Source organism: Vipera berus (genome assembly GCF_964194415.1).
Source record: "Vipera berus genome assembly, chromosome: 1".
Lineage (NCBI taxonomy): Eukaryota > Metazoa > Chordata > Lepidosauria > Squamata > Viperidae > Vipera > Vipera berus.
The window spans coordinates 275,549,941-275,576,326 of record NC_138202.1 but is presented as its reverse complement, the minus strand read 5'-3'; the positions used below and the strand labels follow the sequence as shown (position 1 = coordinate 275,576,326).

The following is a 26,386-nucleotide window of genomic DNA, read 5'->3' as shown; positions in this document are numbered from 1 at the left end:
TGTAGGTAGGAATCTTCCTTTGCGTAGAAATAGGCTTGCTTGTTCCAAATTTTAGACTTGGAAGATCAAATATATTCCTGACAAACCTCTACAAAAAGTAGAGAAGAGAACTAGGGGATCAGCCATATAGGATTTAATTCTCACTAACAGAGATGAAATGATAGAAGGTGTTGAAGCTAGAGGAACCTTGAAGGGGCGTGATCATGCAGTATTGAAATTCAACATTATGCAAGCACAAGGAATAGAAGATAGTCAAACGAGACTCTTGGATTTTAAGAGAGCTAATTTCAATAAAGTTAGAGCTTGGGAAGGATTCCATGGAGGAGAATAGTCAAGGGAAAAAACAACTTAAGAAGCTTGAGAAATTTTGAAAAGTGAGATAATAAAACCCCAGTCTAGCACAATACCAACAAAGAAGAAAATAACAGCTCTCAAAAGAAACCAACATGGCTGCATAAAGAACTCTCTGATAAACTGAAAGACAAAAAGGACAAGTACTGTATAATAAGTGGAAAGAGGGGCACATAACTAAGGCAGAATATCAGCAAATAGCCTGAGCTTACAAAAAGTGAGGAAAGCTAAGGCTCAAAATGACTAAGGCTTGCTACAAAAGTCAAAAATAACAAAAAAGCTGCTTTCAACATGTAAAAAACAAGAAAAAAGTTAAGGAAATGATTGGTCCATTAGTGGGAGAAAGTGGCAAGAAGGTGACAAGCAACAGGGAGAAAGCAGAACTACTTAACTTGTTTTTTGCATCTGTCTTTACAGTATACAAAGAGAAAAAACAGTCCAACCTATCAAAAACAGTACCATAAAAAACAGATTAGAAACTCAAGATAGGCAAGAAAATGGTAAGAGAACACCTGTCCACCCTAGATGAGTTCAAATTACCAGGCCCAGATGGATTACACCCCAAGGTTCTGAAGGAACTGGCAGATGTGATCTCAGAAACACTGAACTGTATCTTTCAAAGATCCTGGAGCACTGGGGAACTACCAGAGGACTGGAAAAGAGCTGATGTAGTTCCCATCTTCAAAAAAGGGAAAAAAATGGATCCAGGAAACTACAGACCTATCAGCCTGACCTCAATATCTAAGAAATTCTGGAAAGGATAATCAAGCAACGAATCAGCGAACGCCTAGAGGCAAACAAAGTCATAACCAAAAGTCAATTTGTCAAAAACAGATCATGCCAGACAAATCTTATTGCATTCTTTAACCAGATGACAAAATTAGTAGACCAGAGGAATGCTGTGGATATAATTTATTTGGACTTCAGTAAGGCATTTGATAAAGTAGACCACAACCTACTACTTGATAAGATAGAAAAATGTGGGTTAGACAGCATCACCACCAGATGGATTCATAGCTGGATGACTGGATGTACTCAGTGTGTGGTCCTCAGTGGAACTGCATCTATATGGAGGGAAGTATGTGGTGGGGTGCCCCAGGGCACTGTTCTGGGCCCAGTGCTCTTCAACATCTTTATGAATGATTTGGAAGAGGGGATAGATGGGGAAGTCATCAAATTTGCAGACGACACCAAGCTGACAGGAATAGCCAACACTGCAGAAGATAGCCTTAAGATACAGGAGGATCTTGACAGACTTGAACATTGGGCACTATCTAACAAAATGAAATTCAGTGGTGAAAAAAGTAAGGTTCTCCAGAAGTTGTGAATGCTCCAGCACTGGAAGTTTTTAAGAAGAGACTGGACAACCATTTGTCTGAAATGGTATAGGGTTTCGTGCCTGAGCAGGGGTTGGACTAGAAGACCTCCAAGGTCCCTTCCATTATGATGATGATGATGATGATGATGATGTTGTTGTTGTTTGTTTGTACTTAATGCTGACACAATTGTGTCCTGAAAAAGTTTATTTTCTTTCTTGTTTTCACAATTGCCCTCATCTTACCCCCAGTCCATAAGTGAGTTAGTCTTAAGTCGTTCTTAGTAGTATTGCTATAAATGTAGTATCTAACAAAGGCACTGCCCTTTCAACCTTTCTTTAAACTCTTTCAACCCGCCATAAGGTGTTAATCAGTTCAGCTTTGCTAGCAGGACTGAGCAGTGATTAGCAACAAAGACAGCGGAGACTGGATAGAAATTAGCATGGAAGTCAGCAGTTTCATACCAGTATAGTTTTCTGCTGATTGAGAGAAGGGAGGTGGGTGGGAAAGATCCTTAGTACACTTGAGTAAAGTGGATAAACTTTAAAAAAATATAACTACTGATCAACAGCTTATCTTAATAAAGTATAAATACAGGTAATCTTTGAATTGTATCCATTTTTCAGTGCCTGCTCAAAATTACAGGTAGTCCTTGTTATACAACAGTTTATTCAGTGACTGTTCAAAGTTACAACGGCACTGAGAAAAGTGACATGACTGTTTTTCACATCATGACCGTTGCAGCATCCCCTTGGTGATGTGATAAAAATTTGGATGCTTGATAACCGGTTCATATTTATGACAGCTGCTGTGTCCTGGGGTCATGTGATCCCCTTTTGCAACATTCTGACAAGCAAAGTCAATGGGAAAACCAGATCCATTTTAACCGCGTTACTAATTTAACAACTGTAATGATTCACAGACAAACTGTGGCAAGAAAGGTTGCTAAATGGGGCAAAATTCACTTAACAAATGTCTCGCTTAGCAACAGAAATTTTGGGCTCAATTGTGGTTGTAAGTCAAGGACTGCCTGCATAGCAGCTCTGAAAAAATGACCAGTTCTCAACTTTCTGGCTATTGCAGCACCAAATGGGGTCATGCACATGCAGTTTGCAATCTGGGTGCTCAGGTGACAGGCTCACAGTTACAACATTGCGAAGAGCTACAGTCACAAGATTGCCATTGGCAACCTTCCCTGCTGGCTTCTCACAAGCAAAGTCAATGGGGAAGCCAGCAGTGATGATTGCAAATCACTCCAGAAGTTGATCCTGCCTGTAGCACCCTCCCGTCTGTGTGCAACCTTTATTAGCTCTCCCTCAACTCAGGAATGTCCTGTATCAGTCCTTCCCTGGCCTCCCCGAGTTTGCATTCAGGCTCTGTCAGGCCTCCATAGCCTTCCCCATAGCCTTCCTCCATTCCTCTGCAGCTCCCCCACACTCCTTAACTGATAGTCCTACCACTTCCTTAAGGCTAGCAAATATGTGGTAAAAGCACGTAAAATTATAAAGTGGATGAAGACATAAGGGCCTCAGGTAGTCTTTGATTTGTGGACCTATCTTGTTACATCTTAGATATCTTTCTTTCTTCACATATGAGACTTTTCGAAGGACCCTGTTTTCTGCTAGCATCACTATATTGATTTTTATGAGGCATTTGTTCAGTAACTGCTAGTTCTCATCTCACCTAGAATAGGAAGCCAAGAGAATTTCCTAAGCAAACAACCTAGTATTTCAGACCATAACAAATTTTCTGTGAAAATGTGTAAGTATCGATCACTTTTTGGAAACAAACAAATATTGTTTTAGCTGTGTACAGAACAAAATGTGCTGTTATTGTTGTTATAGTAGCCTGGGTTGCAATATCAAAATAACTGAGATCTCCATTAAATAGTGTGTTCTATTATATTCATTTTCTAACCACTTAAACCTTTCTGCAATAATAACATTAAACTTCACATTTTAACCAACTGCGTTGCCTTAGTGTGAATTCGAAGGTTTGCTCAAAACACTAGCTCACAACAGTTTGTAAATTTTAGTGTTGATGTAGTGCATGATTTCTTCTATTTTACCAATGTAATTCATAGTATTAAATCATTAGTCACATGGAGTAGCCAATAAATCAGATTTCTAAATATCTGATCTAGTGAAAGTACGAGGAGGTGTTTTTGTACCAATGTACAGGTGTTCTCTCAAACTTTCTTGTGTATTTCTATATCTTTTCAGGCCTGAATTGCAAGCTACTGAATGAGAACAATCCTAAAACAGTGGCAAGCCAGACAGTTATATGCCCACTGTTTAAAGCTGCCATGACTTGTGATGGCATGCCGGTCTGCAACTAATGATGCTTTATAAAGAGAACTGCTAAAACGTTGCCCTTCATATAGACAATCATGCAGAAAAAAACAACACCATTGCCACACGGCACAATGGCATCCTCAAGATTAGCAGGAAGAACATCCCGGGATATTGCTGGAGTGATGCAAAGACTCCAAGGTAAGTGATTAAAACAGAACATAAAAGGTTTCTTTTGAGTTTTCAATGAAAAATAGGGATCTGTTGTGTGTAGAGACTAAATACTTTAAGCATCTAACCTGAGTGTTTAAAATTTGATTAGTCCTTCCTCCAACACTAGCATTCACAGTCTTAAATTCTGATATGACAAACAAAGAATAATAAGAACAGACATAGAGATAACTTAGTTTTGAAGAGGTTTGCCAGTCTTTTATTTTGCCTATTTGCCTATTTCTAAATTCTTGTCATTATTGGAATATTGTTGGCCATAAAGAAGAAATTGAGGATAATATTTTGTGGTATATTTACAAATTGGTTTCTTTAAATATTTGAAAGGTTCTAATTTGTAATTCAAATTACTCATATTGAATAGTATTTATTAAATAATTCATACTGTTTAAGAACAAAGATGGGAGAGACATACAGGCATTTATTTATTAATGTATTCTAAATCTTTTTGTTTATTTTCTCACTACTCAAAACAAAAAAAGTTCAGTTTGTAATAGCTGATTTCTCCTGCAAGTCAAGCAGATCAAGCAGGAGTTTTAAAAGATTTCATTTCTGTTGTGCTTATGTATAATACTTTTCTTTTTAGTCTATAGTCCTGAATAATGGATGAGCTGACAATCTGTAGAACAGACTGTTTCTGGCTTTGTGAAATAGGAATTTCATCTTCTGGAGACATCAAACATAAAACTGGAGATGGAATTTATAAATCTGAAAATGACAACTTGTACTCTATTAGGCCCAAGATAACTACTAATCGTATATTGTGGTTTGTAGGGCATTTGAAACCATTTGCCTAATTCTGCTACTCTGAAAAGCTGTCTAAACAAAAATGGGGAAAAAAATCTCCATTTATTCTTTATACTTGCTTTTATATACCAGTATAATTTTGTGTAATACACAATAAAACATCTATTTTATTTTTGTTTATTTTAAAATATATATTTTATGGGAACACTAGTGAGTTGCTGCTGACATTAGATCATTGTCTGCTTCCCAGGGCAAATGATTGATGAAGATAATCAAAATTGTTTCCTTCTCTTAAGGAGTAGATATCCTGTACAAACTAAGAGGATTAAATTTAAGTTGAAAAGCTTCCTTATTATTGGATAAACTTTTATAGTACAAGATAAGCCTACCAAACTTAGGTGACATACATTAAGACAACTGGGAGAAGGTAGCCACGATTGAGCAGTTTCTGTACTGTACGCCTGCCCTATAATAATTGGCAGGAGTTTTACAGCCCAGATCTCTTAGACATAGTTGGAGAAAAGGAGAAACCCTTTTCCATGTTTGCTTTCCATCGTGCTTTAAAAGTCAGAAAGGAACATCTGGAAGAGGACTTCCTGTGATGACCTCAGTGTATAGCCAGCCTCATATGGGAGAATATTTTATTTATTTATATCTCCCATTGCTGCTCTCTGAGTGACCTCTGAGCAGTTTACAAGATTAAAACAAACAAACTACCTTAACATATCCCTCTGGTGCCCAAGAATAAATTGTTAACCCTACTCACCATCAATAGTATCACCATCTACCCCTTGATCTGAATGCCTGGGAAACAATCAGCTCTTCAGTATCTGGCAAAAGGATAACAGGATTGGGGCCATCTGAACCTCTGGTGGGAAGCTGTTCCACAGGGCAGGTTTTGTCTTTGAGTAACGTGAAATCTACAGATTGTAGTTTCGTTCAACTTAAGTCACATCAATATTTTTAATACTTCTAATTTGGATCCCAATTTTAAAGTCATTTTGAGTCTCTAGGTTTATTAGAATTTGTAGCAATGGCAACAGGGTCTTTTCTCATTGATGGTACATATGGTTTTGAAAAACATCTCAAGCTCCAGTAGTGACAACAATAGCACTTAGACTTATATACTGCCCCATAGTTCTTTACAGCACTCTCTGAGTGATTTACAGAGTCAGCATATTGCTCCCAACAATCTGGGTCCTCATTTTATCTACCTTGAAAGGATGGAAGGCTGACTTAATCTCGAATTCCCATCAGGATCAAACTCCTGCCTGTGAGCAGATTTCACCTGCAATACTGCATTCTAACCACTTCACCACCAGTACTGTATATAATGGATATGTTGCAGTGCTTCTGTTACTTTAAAGTCTAATGTTATACAGGATAGTGATTTTTTCTGGATGTATTGTCTTTCTATAGGTGTATAAAAGTCTTTGACATACTTAATTGTCAAATACAAAAAAAGGTGAAAGATGTAACAAGTAACAGTCTTGCTAATAACAAGCCTCATTCAATTAATTTATGAGCATATTTAAAATTGATTACAAAATCTCAACAGGCACATAGATTTTAATTCATAGAATTGTTTTATGTTTTTACCAAAGGTGACCAACTGGATATGGTTTATTTCATACATTAATCATAATTTTATTCAAATTGGTCTAACTGATTATGCTGTCATTATTTATGCAAGATGTTTAGTAGCATTAAACGCAAAGCTATAGAATTATAGGATAGAATTTAGATTTCAGAATTCTGTTTTTATAGATGTTCTTTGGTGTAATCCTATAGATATCAATTCAGCTGTAAGCTCTAATGTAAGAATGTATAATACAATGGCCAAGAAAATATAGCAAAGTACTCAGGCATCATACTGATAAGAGAAAACCAAAGTCTATATTTTTTTATGGAAAAAGCTAAACATAGCTAGCCACTCAATATGAGTATGTCAGAAAGGAAAAGGGCAAAAAGGAGATTGGCTCAGTTTACCTAAGAACATAACACGCTAGACAGAAGAATTGTAGAGAACCGTCAGTACCAAGTAGCACATTGATGAAACACAAATAACGATGTTCAAGTTCATACAATATTTTAGTAAGTTATTGGGTGATTGGCTTAGCATGATGCATAAATCATTATTATTTCTAAATTGTAAAAACAAATCACTATGCACTTTTTAAAAACCATGATTGCTGCATGATGTACAAACTTAGCATAGAAACTATATTGCAGAACAAAGTATATCCTTAAAGTTGTTTAAATATGCTAATTCCTTCTTTACTTTGTTTAAGTCAACTTTGGGGAATCTAGATCTAGAATGTAGTGATTAGAAATGAGTGTAATTAGTAGCAGGAAATGTTCTTAACATTCTACCCATGAAGTAGTGAAAAAAATATTCTTCCAAGAAGATTTATTAACCTCCTTTTAAGTTCTTGATCCCTAAACATGTTTACATTATATATCATAGCTTACGAGAAACCATAAATCTATCTAAATGTGATTTGGTTGTAAATGAAACTAAAAATTAGAGAAGTGTGAAAACAAATGACTAAAGCAGCTGTTGCAATATTATTAAATAGTTTGAGTGTGAAGTTGCAAGACACTTTAGTCAGCTGCTTTGCATAGTTTAAAACTGGGTATAAGTGTCCTGGTTTTAAAAAAATACCTTATTAGTTTGAAATATTTTATAACTAAGCAAAATTAAATTAGGTACAATGCTCTGCATTCTGAACTATTCTTATTAGCTGCATATAAGCCTCAATGTACACTACACTTCATCTTTATTGCTAGAGGATAAAGCTGGTTCAGTGGCTAAGAGGATTACATGTGATCTGAGAGACATTGATTTCTTATAGTTTGACAGTCCTTTTTTCATAATTTTCTCTTTTTGATTATGCCACAAGAACAACCCAGGTTAATATTAAATGTGAGAAGTTTAAAAACCATAAATAGTCAGTTATATGTTAATGTTTATAAATTAATAATTAATCAGAAAATCCATGCAGAATTATATATATATATATATATATATAATTATATATATATAATTCTCCCTTTAATTCTTTGTTAGCAATCTAAAATTTACACACACACACACACACACACACACACACACACACACACATATATATATATATATATATATATATATATATATATATACATATATACATATATATATATATATATATATACACACACATATATATATACACACACATATATATATATATATATATATATATATATATATATATATATATATATATATATATATATATATATATATATATATATATATATATATATATATATATATATATATATATATATATATATATATATATATATATATATATATATATATATATATATATATATAAATTTTTTGGATTGCTAACACAAATATGAGCTGTCACTGCTGTGACTACTGCCTGTGGATGGCCTTGGGTTAGGTTGAAAAAGGAAATAAGATTTGTCCCATGTTTGAGGCCTAGCAAGGAAAAAATTTACACACACACACACACACACACACACACACACACACACACATATATATACAGTATATATATATGTGTGTGTGTGTATGTATGTATGAATGTATGTATGTATGTAGATCTTTGGTCATTCAGGTTTTTCCCCACGTAGAATTGGAGGTATCAGGGCAACGTTTCGACGAAGCGGGGAAGTGAGGATGGCTGAACGCTTTGGGTCATGCTGTTTGGGCTTCCTGGTGTTTGGCACTTCCCCCATCCCCTTGCAGCATCCCTATGCTCCTTAGGTGGGACTCTCCCCACTTAATGACCCCTGTATCAAGTTACATTCATAACTGGAAGTGCTGGGATTTCAGTTTCTAAGCAATGCAATCATGTGACATGTCACTATGATTGCATCACTTGAGGGCGAAGTTTCGTTTTCCGAGCTTTGTGGGTTGGTTTCCAAACGTTTCATTATTGGGCTGGGTAACATCTTCAATGGAGTTTAGGGTTGTCAGTATCAGTGTTCTTCTGTTTATAAGGGCTTTGTGTGGCCAGCAGATCTTGCAATGGGTCGGGTGTGGGTATGGCAAGTGAGGGTCTTGTGATGGGTTTTGGGATGAGTCAGGTGTGAGTCTTGTAATTGGTCTTGTGATAGGTCAGGTGTGACTCATCAGTGGGAGTCTTGTGATGGGTCGTGTGATGGGGAGATTACATCACGTAGCAATAGAAATTGTTGTTGTAAGTCGGGGATTACCTGCATTGCTGTGAAATGGCCGACTTTATTGCAATATGGTGATAATGAATTTTCTGGAGTTATGGTATCCTATATATAGGCTGCATAAAAATACATCTATTAAAACCTGGAAGAATATACACATAAAATATTTTGAGAAATGTTTTATTTTTATTAAATTTATTTGCTGCCCTTCTCACTGTCACATGACTCTGGGCAGTTTACAGTCTGATAAAATGATATTATAAAAGATTAAAGCAGTAAGACAAATACATTAACATTAACAAAGGAATAGATAGCTAAGATAAACAAGAGAGTGGGGGGGCGGGCTCTTCTATTTAGTCTACTGACCACTTTCAGAATGGCACACCTCCGTTCTGGCCCCAGGCCAACAGCAAAAATTTATGATCATATAAATATAGAACTCTTAAGTGATATATTAAAGCATGCTGTAAACCTTACAAAAAGAATAAGGTTCTCTGTCTCTTCTGGTTGGGGTTTCAGACAAGCAGAACAAGGAAAGTAAATTTTCAGTAAAATTAAGCTTTGGATATAAATAGTATCTTTTCTTGGAAGATCTTACAAGTATACAAACATCTTCAGCATTTTAGAGAGCAAAACCTTAAGGGATTTTTTTCTTTGCAGCTGGCACCTTACTGCAAATACCTTTACAGCCTTTTGTATATCCCTTTTTTCTGTCAAGATCTGCTTTATTTTGTTTCATTTCTCATAATATTAATAAGCATTTGGATTATTGATATACTTTGGCTTAGTTATTATGGGCAGGGAAGGGGAACCTTAATAAGGTTCGAAGAAAATTGGCAAATTACTCTAGTAGTCTCTCTCTCTCTCTCTCTCTCTCTCTCTTTCTCTCTCTCTCTCTCTCCCTCCCTCCCTCCCTCCCTCTCTCCCCCTCTCCCTCTTTCTCTCACACACACATTGTTTTTTTTTATGAATCTTCTTTTAAAATTCAATTATATATATATATACAGTATATATCACTTTTTAAAAAATACATGTAATTTAAAGGAAAATATTTTTAGAATGAATTATTACGGTGTGATGTTAAGCATGGCTGATTACGTAACTGGTGCCTTGTATATGTTTTGGACTAAAATTCCATCATTAAAACGCGGTATAAATCTTGAATGCCAAAGTGAGTATACTTGTTTCCGTTCATCATGAGAATGAATTGTCACAAGATTTTATCTATAATGGAAGGTTACGGGAAGTGGGTGCCAGCAAAATCTTTCCTATTAATTGATGCCAAATATACATACAAAGAGTGTGGCATGACCAGGATTATTAACATAATTAATCTGACTAATTATGGTGAGCGTGAAAGAAGCTTGTTTCAGCAAAGCATATTTGAAATTAAACAGAGTTGGTAAAATTTGAGCAAAATACAAATTATGATTTAGCTAACCTTCAAGAAAATATTTACGTGCATCTTCTTGGAGGAAGGTTACATGGAAAATTTAGGAGCTGAAAGTTTGCTGCAATTTAGTCTGTAGAAATGAGTACTCATTCCAAATTATGTCAAGAATAATAGAAAGACAAGAAATGCTTAGTCTGAACTTTTAGGTGCTGGTAGACATCCTTGCGATATCTCATATATAAATAGAAATTGGCAGTTCGCAACATCTCAGCCTAAACTGTGATGCAGTAATTTGCAGATGTGGTCTTTTTAAAGGTATATTATGATCCAGTTGGGCTCCAAAGTTCTGCTTTTTCCAGTAATTAGATAGAATTTAACTATGACAACTTCCAGCTACAAGTATCTTTTATGGATTTGATTTTCATCACATGGTAGAAAATCATATACAATAAAATATTTTGAGAATAAATAGGCAGTTATGTCTTCATACTACCACCAAAAGGGCAATGGTTTTATTCTGCTTTTTAAAACTTTTTCACACACAAAGGCTTAGTGATTTGGAAATTATTATAAAATATCCAAAATAGTCTCCCTTTCTTAAACATTTAATAGTACATAAGAAATAAATACAATTAGAAACGAGCAATATTAAATTCATGCTGGAATATTTGGTGTACAGAGGCTGAAAATTCAATATAGTTACTGGAGTTGAAAAAGACATTCTGCAATATTTTCTGCAGTTTGCAAAATATAATGAAAGTTTATTCTCAATAAAATCTTACAGTAATGGAAAAAAACAAATTGGTTTTGTTGTAAGAACATGTTTTAAAAATATATGTTAAGCATTTGAGGGATAAAATCTTTTGGCTCCACATTGTGTTGGACTCTGCCCTTGAAGCAGGGCCAGTAAAGGTTCAAAATAGTGAAACAGACACTTCAGGGATTGCAAAAATGCTACTTTATTGTTGTAGAGTATTTTAAGAAATGTTGAAAGCCTGCCTAAGTTTATTTCTGTCCCATCTTGTCCTAAACCAAACCAGGGCAGGTTATTATGAATTTCTTTCTCATGCTTCCTTCAGTCTCCAGACAGTGTAATTTCTTGTCCTTAATGTCTCTCTCGCATTTTCCCCAAGGTCAGCTCTTATTTCCCTTCATAAAATGTCAACTCCTATCGTTCCCAATTTGCTTGCTAAGCAAGTAAGAAGTGAAGCTGTAAGGATTTTTAAAAAAACAACAACAAAACAAAACAAAACCCAATTGGTGGCTAAATTTTATTCCTGGGGAAGCCAACCAGCTTCTGATGGGATGGCCTATGCTAGGCTGTTCTGAGAAGCATATGCTTCACCTCTCCAGGTCTTGCTCGGTACAGATAGCTCCCAAGGGCAGGAGGCCAGGCTTTCCATCCTTCAGATGGAGAACAATCCATATAGGGCAGGGGTAGGCAACCTTGGCTCTTATGACTCATGTACTTCAACCCAGAACATAATGGAGCACTAACTGCACTAAGAATATGATTAAAGAAGAATTGTTTCAACTGAATTTAAATGTCATTGTAAAGACATGCCATGAACTTTAAGTGTGGGTCATTTCTATCTTCACAACCTTATTTAACCTTCACTGAAGTAACATAAAGCCTGTCCACATAACTTATTTTGGGAGAAGGATGGTTGGGTCACACTAGAAGGCACTCTAAAATATTAGTATTCCCATTACTATGGGAACCACTATTTGTCAGGCTCTATTAGAGAATGGTTTCTGAGGTGCGACTCAAAGGTTTGGGGTGGTTCCAGCCCAGAAAAGGCTATGCACTCAAGCTGTAGAACAGGGGTCATCAAACTCGGCCCTTTAGGTGTGCCTGGCTGAAGAATTCTGGAAGTTGAAGTCCATAAGTCATAAAAGAGCCGAGGTTGCCTACCCCTAATCTAGGGCAGGGGTCTCCAACCTATGGTCTGCGGTCCGGTACCAATCTGTTTTCTTGTTCTCTAGAAGGAGAAATAATAGTTTCTGATAGTTTCATAAGAGATGACAGTTCAGGAAGCTTTTAACTCCAAGTGAATATGAATATTTTTTCCTCAAAGAATCTGGAAAACACGTCCTAAGAGCCAGTTAAATAGTTAACTCCACTGCTTTTCCACAGAGTGGATCAAGTTGTCCTAAACAAAATTTCTGGATGAGGATTCATGGATGCAATAAGGGTAGAGAAATAAATATGCTATGGGTTCATACTTGCAGTTGGACAGATTCATTCCTCGTTTTTCACAACCTTCACTTGGATACAGTGGTGGGATTCAAATATGTGAACAACCGGTTCTCTGTGTGGATGCTGCTTCCCAAAGTCCATTCTGGGCCTGGGCAACAAAAAATTAGCTACCGGTTCTGCCGTAGTGGTGCAAACTGGCTGAATCCCACCACTGCTTGCATATCTCTGCAGCTGAGTCATTTCTCTGAGCTTCTTGGTAAACCAAGAGTCATACACAATAATTCTTATGCCAGTGATATAAAGTGGTCAGATTGAGTGAGATATAATATATTTAACAATCTGCTGCTTATCTGTTCTTCAGATACATAATGAAAAAGAGATCTAAAGCTGATATTAGGGTTATTTTGATTACCTAGCTTATTGCAATGTTCCTTCCAGTGGAAAAATACCAATTATGAAATTAAAAATATTAAAAATATTAAAAATTACAATGATAATGAACAAACCATTGGAAGACCTGAACAATCAAGTTGGGATGGATTCTGTCCGTGAGAATTTATTTATGCAGTTGTTGAGAGTTGACATCATCTGGATGGCAGTCAGTCAAGATTCACCTAAAGGAAAACAGAAATTTGTTCCCCTTTCCAAATTATTTAATTTGAGAATTCACCCATCAAAGCATAACCTGATTAGCAATGACACCTTGACTGTTGGCTTCTGTCTTCTGCCTATCATGTAATCACTACATAGCACAACTGTATCAGCCTGTATTTGGTGTGCTTTATAGGTATTAGTTCCGGGATTTTATTTTTTTTAACTTTTTCAGACTGCAAAACCTGCTAGTTAAAAAAACCAGTTTCCTGGGTCAGCTTTCTGCCTTTCAGCTACATACAAAATAATGAGTCATCATGAAAACAAATGCTTTTGAACACTACCCTTTTCACTGTAGAAAAAAAATCTGCAGTGGATGTTTCTACTTTTGTTCAAGTACATTCTTTTTCTGCCCTTAGTCTTTCACTGAATCCCATTAAATTCTCCTCTGAAAACACAGCTTGAAAAACCCTGATCTAGGCAATGATAGACTCAAGTTTAAAATATGCCAAGTATGTATAGATGTCTATCCTCATTATCCAAATGCCTGTATGAATTTTTGGTTACTAAGATAGGGATGAATAATCTTTACGTGATAAACCTGTTGTGTCAAGTTCACAAATAAGTTACCATATCTTGGTCCTAATCTTATAAAACTGTACGAGATCTTGGTGTGCCTTATCCTTTAATGTGTGCCTTTTTAAACCTCATGAACTGTAAAACTTTTTTTTAACCAAAAGGAATCCTGTTTCAAATGGCTAAGAAAATCAATTTCATGTTCTAAGATACATATTAGTTTACAGCTCACTGTACTAAGAGAATGCAGGAAATTTTGTATTTTTCCATTTTTCAAGGCTATTTGCTATTAATTGTAATACTATATGGAAAAGGATAGCAATATAAAAATCGAAATATATTTCTGTTTGTATTAAATTTATAAATTTGTTGAAGGAAAAAAGGAATGGTTTACTAATAATCACTGACTTTTGATAGGATTATTTGATAGGGTTTTAGGTTTGCAATAATTAATCTTAATACACTAAATCTTGTAAATGTAAAGGTGAAAATCATTCTTGTATTGAATTATGTGCATTTTTTAAAAAAATGAGAGGCTGCTTAATTTTAGGAAATGTATTATATTTTATTATTGCATTGATTTACAATTTGCTGCCAAAAAATTGAAGAAATTTATACTGTGTATTACAATGAATCTATTAAAATGCAGATGATAATACACAGTGCTACTTGACTTTACATTGTTTTCTGTTAGTTGTAAAATATAATACTATATTTATTGTGAAATGCAATAAATATAGTTTCATTTCTTTGTTTTGCTTCTATGTTTTTAAAGTATGCTGTAAAATGTATCTTACAATGTTGACGCACATTGAAGGGAATCCAAGAACAAAAGATGAAGTCATTGTCATTTTTGTTTTTTTGGTAGTTTCCATAGATCTCCACCCATCAACAATGTTTCGTAGCCAAATTAGAACATAAAATATAATTACTGTGGTAACTGTATACTGCGGATTCTTTTTAAAGTAGTGTGTTTGAATATTGAATACTGTTACATGAATGCACATTATTATAATATTCCAGAACCTTTCATTTTTACTATCAAAATTTGGTCCTGATTAAAAATACATTGTACATGACTCAGGATTTTCATGTACACTTCATACAACGATGTGTATCCTGATTTAAAACATTGCATTGTGATAATATGTTGAGTACAGTCATTCCCTCATTGTTGCTCTCTCTGATCCCAATTGATATGTAGGCCTCTCTTTGCTGAACTTCACTGTATCAAATAATAATCAGTTCTGCACTACTAAGAAGTTATTCACTTAGGGACTATTTTAAGAAGGAAAGTCACACTTGATAAGGCTAAAATAATCAATTCTACTGTTGATACTTGTATCGATCTGCCCATAAATAAAGGCAGGCAAAAGAAACCAAGGACACCTTCATTTTCTTTGCTTCTGCAAATGGAAAATGTCCTCTAACAGCATGCCAGTGTGCTTCCTCAGACTTATAAAAATGCTGCATAAAACCAAGATGACAGGGATCAGATTTGCATGAGTTCCCAAATTAGTTCCCAAGGTGCCATCTTTTAGAATGTATTAATATATATTTTATGTATAGGTTTTTCAAACTTAATAGAAAAGCTTATTCTTATTCTCTCCAAAAATATTTTCAATATAATATTTCAAAAGTTTTTGTATTAGCTTACTGTCATAGGGTGAGTGGTTTGAATAATGAATTTTATATTAGTTGGCAAACGTGTCAAACCATATGGCTGTGCACTGTGACATGCCTGAGTGGTTCAGAAAATCTTATTCTGGCTGAAAAGTATACAGGTTCCACAGAGTTTCTTTCTTTTTTTTTTTGCCAAGTTGTGTTCTTTGCTCATAAGTCACCACTGAAAAGCAGTCTAGGAGAAATGCAGGGAGGCAGGCAGGCAGGAAGAAAGGAAGGAAGGAAGGAAAGAGTTAGGTAATCATTCTTCACTTACAGTGCTATTTTTCTGAACCAGATCAGTCTCTCCTTCTACTGATTTATTCTGGTAGGAGGTGCGGTAATGTGTTCTTGGCTATTTTATTTAGATGGTAGGTAGAAATAGAATTCACTTAATCCTTAGAGAGTGGCCTCCACGTTTTGTAATTCTCCCCCCCCCCCGCCCGCCCCAAGGTCCATGCAGTTTTTGTCTCTAAGGTAAGGTAAAGGTAAAGGTTCCCCCACACATGGGTGCTAGTCGTTTCCGACTCTAGGGGCCGGTGCTCATCTGCGTTTCAAAGCCGAAGAGCCAGCGCTTGTCCGAGGACATCTCCGTGGTCATGTGGCCGGCATGACTAGACGCCAAAGGCGCACAGAACGCTGTTACCTTCCCACCGTAGTGGTCCCTATTTTTCTACTTGCATTTTTACATGCTTTCAAACTGCTAGGTTGGCAGAAGCTGGGACGAGTAACAGACGCTCACTCTGTTACACGGCACTCGGGATTTGACCCGCCAAACTGCCGACCTTCTGATCGACAAGCTCAGCATCCTAACCTGTAAAGAAGTTAACATAATTTTGTTTCATCATGTTTTCAATATGATGGGTAATTCGTCTTGGTGGGTATATCAGAGTGGGGAGGCAATGAAAAGTTTCAGGATTTTTAAAAATGCATTTGCATAGTTGTATGCAACCCCAAATCTTTGATTGGGGCAGGTTAGAAAAATTGTAAAAGGACAACTCAAACAGAATGGACTGCTGCTGATCCCAGGTGGTCTGATTTGTTCATTGATCTCATTTCCTTCTTGCCCCACCTTTAGTTTGGATGCATGCAGAAGACCACCCTCAGTTCTTAGGCTAGTACTGCTTCACTGGGGGATTGTAACCCTTTACTCACTAGTACCTGCCTTAGGTGGAATACAAATGCATTTTGAGGATTCTGGCTATTTTGTGATGGTTGGTGAACTTTCGGGGGTCCAACACATTCCCATCTAGTCTGAGAATTAGGAAATTTGATCTACTATCCACCGACTCCCACTTGAGAATATGTGAATCCTCACTTGAAGACTGTAGGATCTTCACAAATACATTACACCATAGTGTGGTAGATTTAGTGTTATATTTGAACTTCAGCCATGGGCAGAATTGTGATTAAGAGAAAAAGAGAATGTTTATTTACTGAAGTTATGACTTCATATGTTGTTCAATCCTTGATGGGGGGATAGAGGGGGCTAACCAATAAATATTTTTCACAAAGGTTTTAAGGAAGGAAAAATAGATTTTCCCATTCTACATATGATGGTCATGACCACCATACACCTGCATTTTAGTTTCTCTCACGTCACATGGAGTAGTGATGGGTAAATATTCAGGGGAAAAAGGTAAAAAAAACCAATAAAGATATAGAGGTGAAAAAATTAAGTCTATAACCCACATTTTCTGACAGGATTAAGATTATTTTCTGACACACTTGAGAAATAAAGGAAGGCTGCTAAGACTAGGAAAAAAACATAGGGAACAGCATTTTCATAAAATACTGATTTGTTTTTCCCACTGCAGTCATCTATTACTGTTTTGTAAATGTTACAGTTTCTGTGCACGTGCATATTTACACACATATTCTAACAAATTTAAATAATATGTAACATTAACTTACAGTCTTCCTGATTTATTTTGAGATTGGCAGTGTCATGTGAATCTGCTTCCGGCTTACAGTTAACTGTAGACTAAGCTTCTGTGACTTATTTTAGAAATCATGGTTAAAATATGGCTTATGGGTTCTCTGTATGTGGATTGCAAATAGTTAGTGATTTAGTCTACCTTTGTAGCTTCCTCTCAATGATTCATCAGTGTTTGATCTCAGTTATTTAAAATTGAAAATTATGAGATAATTTCCACTCTAGTTGGCACCCAAAACACTCTCTATACGTCCTATATCTAGATCAGAGCAAATGTACCATTCAGCTCAGCTAGCAACAGATATAGGTTGATGTTTGTTCATTAAGCATCAGCAAACATGACATGAATAATGATGCAAGAACCAGGGAGAAAGAGAAGGAAATGAACAGGCAAAAGATTAGAAGGGTAGAGAACTTAATATCAATACATTGAGATGTGTTTGAATAATGTGGATAATGATCTACATTACCTCAAGTTTTCCAGAGCCATTGAATATAATGCTATAAGTAATTAGCATGGACAATCTCAAAAGGAGTAGCTTTAGTTATTCCATGTTTAAACCTTTTTACATAGCAGTAGCAAAAATAGGGATAGGAACTAGGTCACCAGGTGATCCCTCCCTTTATTCTACATCGCTAGAGAAACAGATTAGTGGACTGGGATGATGTGGCCAAGAAATATGTCATATTACATATAGAAAAATAGGGTTAAATATTTATTCAATTGTCTCATAGATAAATTGTCTCATATTTAGGCTAAAACTAAATACTGTCCAAAACAATCATAAGAATTATTCAAATCTTACAATTTCATCTTCTTCCATGGCATCTTTTTAACATTTTAGAGACTTCTCAAGTTAAGAAATTGGTTTTCTTCTGTAGAAATGTATTTTAGTTTTATGTTTTTTGCAAATCATCCATGATCCAATATTAATCAGTCAAATAATTGATTCAGTGTTTCAATCAAACCTTTCAGTCAATTTAATTCATGAATTCACTAAAGCATTTTGATGATTTGATTTGGTGAATCAGTTTGATGTAGGGATTTGATTACATCACTTTGAACTGAATTGAACTGACTATGTTAAATATTCATACAATTCCAAAAACATTGGCAGGGAGAGCATTGGGGAGTTTTCTGGTAAAATGTTTTTCAGACTGAATCATATAATTCAAACTGCAGGAAGTGATTTATTTTTGAGATTATGATCAGTTTTTCACTTACCATTAGAAACAAAGAGAAAATTCTGAAATCACATTAACTATTAATTTTAGTTTCAGAGAATCATGTGGGTAGCGGAGACAATAATTTGTCAGTGAGATCTATCATCTGTCTGTCTGTCTGTCTCTCTCTCCCTCCCTCCCGCCCTAAAAGGGATATTTTGGAAATCATTTTAGGATCTGAATAGGATAATCCTTCATCCAGTTTGTTATTCCCCACCCCCTAACTGGAAGGCCATTTGTACAATCACCAGTTGTTGTTTTTTTAAAAAAAAGTATACCACATGCATCATAATTCAGTCCAGATTGCTTCAACATATGGATTAAGAAACTTTAATCTCTTCCATTTATTTAACTGGAATTCCAATTTGTATTATATTCATCCCTTCCCAATGTTTGCTTTGTGAAATAAAGCTTCCATTGAAGTAAAAGCATACTAACCTAACTAGTGGTAGAGGACAGGAAGGCCTGGAGGAATGTTGTCCATAGGGTCGCGATGGGTCGGACACGACTTCGCAGCTAACAACAACAACAACCTAACTAGAAAGACGTCTATTTGAGCATTAAACTTCTTGAACTAAATATATATTTCCATGGTACGTGATTCAGTATATCTTGACTGATTTGCTTTTTATCTTGTGTTGTATTTTATAGAACTACTAAAATGGTTAGCCATTCATAAGGGACCATGCTTAATCTGTTTCTAAGATGCCATTTCTTTTGCTCCCCCTTCCCCCCAATTCCATCTACTTTTAGACACAGAGGGTCAAGATACTTTAAATTTGACGAAATAGCACTATATTATCCAAGAAAGTATTCTATTATGAAAGATTAAATCCATCATATTCTGTATGGCAAATAAAAGTCCTAATACATGGTGTGCTAACAAAGCTCTGAAAGCATACAATAGAAATGTAAAATATCTGTGCTCTGCCTACCATGGCATTATGTCCAGGAAGACATGTTTGGGCATGTTTGTTTATGAAATACTGTTTGCTTTTCTAACACTGACAATAAGAAAGAGTACTTTCCCACATTAGATAAATACTGAAAGAACAGCTTGTCTTCAAATAACTGAAGACAGTTAGAAAATCTTTTAACACTGAGAAGTGCAAAGGTATATACAGTAGTTGTTAGGAAAATCAGGATCCTAACTGTCTCACAAATGATATTCCAGACAGCACTATGAAGTTTAGTTTTGTTTAAAAAATACTGGATAGGTTATGACTTCATAAAATTAAACACACAAATGAACATGACTGACACTTGAACTGTGAATAGATGCAGCGATACTATACAGTACAGCAAATCTGGCATCCCATTAGCATTGCAGGCAGCAGCAGCTGCCCTCTTTTCAAGGGATACATCCCACCTTAGTTAATTTAAATAATTCTCAGTTCTCTGTTCCAGAAGTCAAGACTACTAACTAGTTCTGTTGTTCCCCACACATATCTGCAGATGTTTCAGTTCATTCATATATCATGTGAATTGTTCACATGCACAACTGTTACAATTTTTATCAGAATTCTTCCCACTATGGGAATTAGGCTGACTGGCCAAAATCAACTAATGTCATTGCTTTTATTCATGTTGTCATTGCTTTTATTCATGCTGAGACCATCTTTTTATGAGTTTTTCCCCCAAGATGAATTTAATAACTCAGTGTGTGATTGGATTTGGTGCTATTGGTGAATGATCAAATATTTATAAATACCATGCATGTCTTTAAAAGTTTGATTGACATGTCTGTTGTGACCTTTACTTGCTAAAAATGCAGCCATTGTAACCCATGCTTTTGTTATATATAATATAAACAGGGAAATGTGCTTTTTGTGCCATGTCACCTTTGAAGATTGCTCAGAAATTAGAAAATGTGTAACTTTAACATTGCTTTCTATTAATTTCTGGTTTCATTTCAACATTCAAAATGTCCTTCTTGTCTCTTAAAAATTAAGTTCAATTTCCAATTTCCCATATTTGCTGTCCTCCAGATGTGTTTATCTTAACCCTCAAAAATCTCAGCACAGTTATAAATTGAAGGATGGTAGGTGAGAATTAAGAGGAATTGGAAGTCTATACAACTGGAGGAAACCACATTGGCAAATATGAATCTCATTTGATATTTAGAACTGTTGCCATTATAGATAAACCTTACTGATTTAGATGGCCCAATGGTCTGGTTTAATATGAGTTACCCTCCTGGGTTTCCATAAACATTTCTATAAACGGGATAATGTTTATCTGTATTAAGCTGTGATTTGGTATGTTTCATTTTGGCCTGTGTGTTATATGTATTATGTGGTTTATTTAACAAGTCATCCTTGCAGTCTAATTAAGCTTAATATTAAAATGTGAGGCTAATGTCTGTCATATTATAGATGCTTTAAAACAATACAATATAGTATAGCTTACTGCATTCATAGATGATGACAGGATATATTACAAAATAATACGAAGATACTTGTTTTCATTGCATCCTCTTTTTCATAGTTGTGACCCTATGTTATGTGTAGCTTGCTGTCTTAATACTCTGCATGGAGAAAGTATTTTCTTATTAGTTCGCATGATTTTTTTTAAAAAAAATTACAAGTAAGTTTGAAGAAAGGATGAGAGAATTGGGTAATAGAACTATACCCATTAGAGCAGACATGTCAAACTTGCGACGTTGCATGACGTTGCGCAACATATTGGGACGGTTTTGCCATTGCCGGCAATGGGGTGGGCATGGCTTTTGCATGACGCATCCGGCCTGTGGGCTGGCAGTTTGACACCCCTGCATTAGAGTCACCTCTGTCAGCTGGCCAGCATAGAAATTTAATATATAAATAGAAAAGTAAATAAATTACAACCATTGTGCTTATTTTAATTATTTAAATATTATGCTATAGCACTAAAAAAAATTCCTTAAAAATTGATTTGATCCCTAATGTTCCAAGGTTTTCAAAATTCTACAATAGCTCCTTGAGTTCAGTTTTTCTGAGTCCTTAAAATGCAGTTTCTTGGAAGTGTTCATTTATATTACATGATCTGTTTTATGTGTTGATTGTCAAAGCTATTTAGCCCTCTATAGTTTGAAGGGTAAATAAAAGAAATACAAGGAAGCTAAAGTTGGCAAGTATGTTTGCCATTATCTAGAAATATAGCATGTGCTACAAATCTTTTTATCTCTTGCTGGTCCATGAAAGTGGGCAACAAGTATATCCTGACTATGAGTTGTGGTTTGATAGTCTTTGTTTCCAGCAACACAGGAAGTGGTATAAAATCACTCTACCTTCTGTGATTCATCCTTGCTACTTAGAAACAGGCTGTTTATCAATTCATATAAGTTACATAAAATATATCAGCATTGTGTCAGAGCTGTGGTGAAGAATGGCTTTTTATGCATTTATGCATAACTTCTTTAGCCTAGAACACCACATTATTGAAGTTAGCGTGGTTTTTAATGCCGTATATAATTTCTGTATCCGAGTACAGGTAGTTGACTTATGACCACAATTAAGCCCAAAATTTATATTGCTAAACGAGACAGTTAAGTGAACTTTGCTCCATTTTACGACCTTCCTTGCCATAGTTGCTAAGTGAATCACTGCAGTTAAGTTCGTAATACAGTTGTTAAGGGAACCTGGCTTCCTCATTGACTTTGCTTGTTAGAAGATTGCAAAAGGTGATCACATGATCCCAGGACACTGCAACTGTCATAAATATGAATCAGTTGCCAAGCTTCTGAATTTTGATCATGTGACCATGGTGATGCTGTAACGGTTGTGTGAAAAACTTTCATAAGTCACTTTTTAAAGTGCTGTTGTAATTTCAAATGGTTACTAAATGAATTTTGTAAATCGAGGACTACCTGTGCCAGAAAATAAAGTGATGATTGGTACCTTGGAAAAAATAACTTCTGCTGTTATATTTTTACCTAACATCCTTCAGAATGTTCCATTATTGTTCAGACTTCCATTTTCAAACACAATGAATTATCTCCTTGAATTAATTTGTAATTGATAATAATAGCCTCAAAATAATAGGAGACTATTATTTAGATAGGGTAATGTACACTTGTGAATCTATCAAAATAGCACTTTAAAACAGAAAGTAAACATTGATTCAGTTCCATTAAAAAATAATCCACACTGCAGATAATTTTGATACATTCTTGAGTTGTAAATAGAGCAAATACAGTAGAAGAGATAAAATACTTCTGTCAGAAGTTGATAATTGTAAAGATAATGGGCTATGTGCATTCCTGTTCAAGAAATATTTTGAACTGCAGCAGACACTTAATTATTTAAATAAACATTGCAGTTATGTCCATGTATACTTATTTGTGCCAGGTCCTTAGTGTTCTCTGAGCTTGGTTTTCTTCCAGATGTTTCATTACCATCATTGATGATGTTACTTAGTTTGGTAATGAAACATATGCAAGATAAACCACAACACTCAGAGAGCACCACAGACTCCAGAATTTAACCCTGATCTTAAAATATTCTCTTCTATTTTACTTACTGGTGCATACAGAAAATTTAGATAGAAGAGCATGCATAGTAAAGCAAAAGTTGAAATTCAGGATGTGGAACATAATACTTTTTTTTGTATTGTGCCACTTCTACAGTATATATCTTCAACTTCTGATGTTGAAAATCCCAGAGTGAAATTTTTTCCTAGGCAAAATAAATGCACTCCCTTGTTTATTTGATTCCATCAGTGGATAGTAGTCATTGAGTTCACCTGTGCTCAATAATAGGAAGGTAGATTGTTCATTTTAAGTATTTTTATAAGCCACTCATTTCTGGTAAGAGTTAACAATGAAATCTATAATGTTTATACATGCTAAACTATTACCAGAATGTAACCACAGTAAATACAGCATTGTGCAGTAAACACCTATTTATATTACCGTATTTTCTGGCGTATAAGATGACTTTTTAACCCATGTAAATCTTCTCAAAAGTTGGGGGGTCGTCTTATACGCCCAGTCGTCTTATACGCTGGAAAAAAAACATAAATCAATCGAGCGTCCCCGTTCTTGCAAAGCAACTTCAAGCCTCCTTAGTCCAGTCCCCCCTCCAACGCGACTCTCCCTTCCCACCCCCAAAAGCCTCTAAGCCCCTTCCCCTCCCCCTTGCAAATGCCAGACCCCGGGAGCGGTAGGAAGCCCCTCCCCCTCACCCAAGCAGCATCTGAGCATAAGCAGAGCGTGCCCTGCTACCCACTATCTCTCCCGGCAGTCTGGACAGCGGTACTTGGCAGCCTGGCACCCCTCTCGCCCGCAGACCACGCAGCGGCCCTCGCCAGCTGGCCTCGGCATGGCCGCCCCAAGCCCGGCTCTCCAGCGCGTCTTCCGGGCCTGCCTGGCTGACCGCCTCCTGGGCGGGGCTTGGCTCCAGACGCGTGGCTGCTCCGTCTGCAAATGTGCTCTCAAAGCCGGATTGCGCTCAGCTGCAGGCTGCCAAAAGGCAGGGACTCGGAGTTCGGACTTGGACTGCGGCTTCTGGCATGCCGTTTGCAGAGTCTGGCCTGGAAGAGCGCGTCGTGTGAATGCAGCTCTTGCGTTTATTCCAAAGGGTGGGTGGAAGGAAAAGCCCCTTTGGGCTTCAAAAGGGAGGCTTTGCACCATCTGCATCAGACGGGGCTGAATCGGGCTTGTGTTGGACACTTGGCAACTGGCATGTAAGTATTTTCTGGCGTATAAGACGAAAAATCTTGAAAATCTTCTCAAAAGTCGGGGGTCGTCTTATACGCTGAGTCGTCTTATACGCCGGAAAATACGGTATTAGAAAAGGGGGAAAATTGTTTTCTAGAATTAATTCACTTAAGTAAGCTTAGAGTTTACACATTGCAGCACCTGGAATTCAAAATACACACCCAGATTGTCGGTTGCAGTTTCTCTCTCTCTCTTTTTTTTTTTTTATTGAAAAGTTTTAAAATACAGTTTTCCTTGTACAGTTTTCCTCGCAAGAGGCTATATGATTTCAAACACCAGACATTCCTTTCGAAACTTAAAATTTCCTTGTACGTAGTCACGTCATGTTTGAAACCAGCATGTATATTTTCTATTGCGTGTTTTGGAATTGCCCACAATGGTATCTTGCTGCTTAGCTTATGTCTATACTTCTTCCAAACTCTCAGCAATGCCTGTCTTAAAATATGCATCCTAAACACAGTATCTACCTTCTTATCATACAACAAATATGCATGCCAGCCAAACAACAAGTCTCTCTCTCTTTTTATTATGTTAATGTATTACATCGTAAGTTTCGTTTTCAGAAAGCTGGACGATATCCAGAGTAATCACTGAGTAAAAGCAGCATGAATATCATATTCATGTATGTAGCCAGTGCTAATTTACTATAAATTAAATAAACTAATTTACTCAAAGTGCTCCACTACCCTACAATCTTATCTCAAAGAGTAAACTGTTCCTGGGACAATCATATTCTGTACAATTAGTAAAAATGCCATCAATATTAGTATATTTAAGAGCCAGGTTGGTCTAGTGATAAAAGCACTGAGATGGGAACTGGGAGCCATATGTTTTAGTCCCATCTCTGACAAGAAGCCAGCTGGATGACCTTGGCCCATTACTCCCTCAGCTGTAGGAATAAGGCAAGAGCAAACCATTTCCAAAATCTCCCCCCAAAAATCTACAGGGATTCATTCAGGCAGTTGTCAGAACTCAACACTGACTTGGCACAGTTTTATGTATTTTGAGCAAAGCACTGAGGCAGTGAACAAACCAGGACCAAAGTCACAATCCTTTACAGGAGGGAAAAAAATACATTGAAGTCTCATAACTGATTAACCCGCTCCAGAAGTCCATTAAGTCCATTCATATCTTGGTTCATAATTCTTGCTTGGAGCAAGATCCAGAACTTTGTGACCTTCTAAAAGGCAAGCAGAGATGGGGCTGCCAGAGAGGGGGAAGTTATTCCACATAACAGAGAAGGGATGCTTCTGGGTACCCACCCAGTGGCTCTGTTTCAGCAATGGGGCCTAGAGCATGCCCATTCTGCTGAATCTAGGCAGAAACCATTGGGGAGAGGTGTTCCTGCAAGCCACTGGCCTCATGCCATGTAGGACAACCAGCACCATGAACTACACCTGGAAGCCTGGTGAGAGGCCATTGCAGCTCATATGGCTGCAGTGTTACATGGGTGCACCATGGAGTGCCTCATATGTGCTACTGCATTCTGGATCAGCTGACGCTTAGTTTCCATTTCATGTCTTTTAACCATTCCACTCTGATATACAGGTATTCCTTGACTTACGACCGCAAGTGAACCCAAAATTTCTGTTATTGAGATATAGTGAGGTTTGCCCCATTTTATGACCTTTCTTACCTCAGTTGTTAGGTGAATCACCGCAGTTAATGCATTAGTAACCCAGTTATTAAGTGAATCTGGTTTCCCCTCTGACTTTGCTTGTCAGAAGGTCGCAAAAGGTCATCACATGACCTTGGGACACAGCAACGGTCACATATATAAGCCAGTTGCGAAGCATCTGAATTTTGATCACATGATCATGGGGATGCTGCAAAGGTTGTAACTGTGAAAAACGGTCAGTCACTTTTTTCAGTGTCATTGTAACTTTGAAAGGTCACTAAATGAATTTTTGTAAGTTGATGGCTACTTGTATTAAACCAGTGTTGGGCTACCATGGGGTTTAAAAAAATTTAAGAAA

At 36.4% G+C, this 26,386-nt stretch overlaps 1 protein-coding gene across 1 annotated transcript in view; it reads left to right on the top strand.

Moving 5' to 3' along the window:
• Positions 1-4,092: 4,092 nt before the first annotated feature.
• The window catches only part of SYNE1 (spectrin repeat containing nuclear envelope protein 1), a gene marked incomplete at its 5' end in the record, with an annotated part of 342,823 nt that continues 320,529 nt past the window's right edge, over positions 4,093-26,386 (top strand). The window contains one exon of the mRNA XM_081315102.1: positions 4,093-4,159. Within this exon, the coding sequence (XP_081171228.1) occupies positions 4,093-4,159 (67 nt within the window). The remainder of the gene's footprint in view (positions 4,160-26,386) is intronic.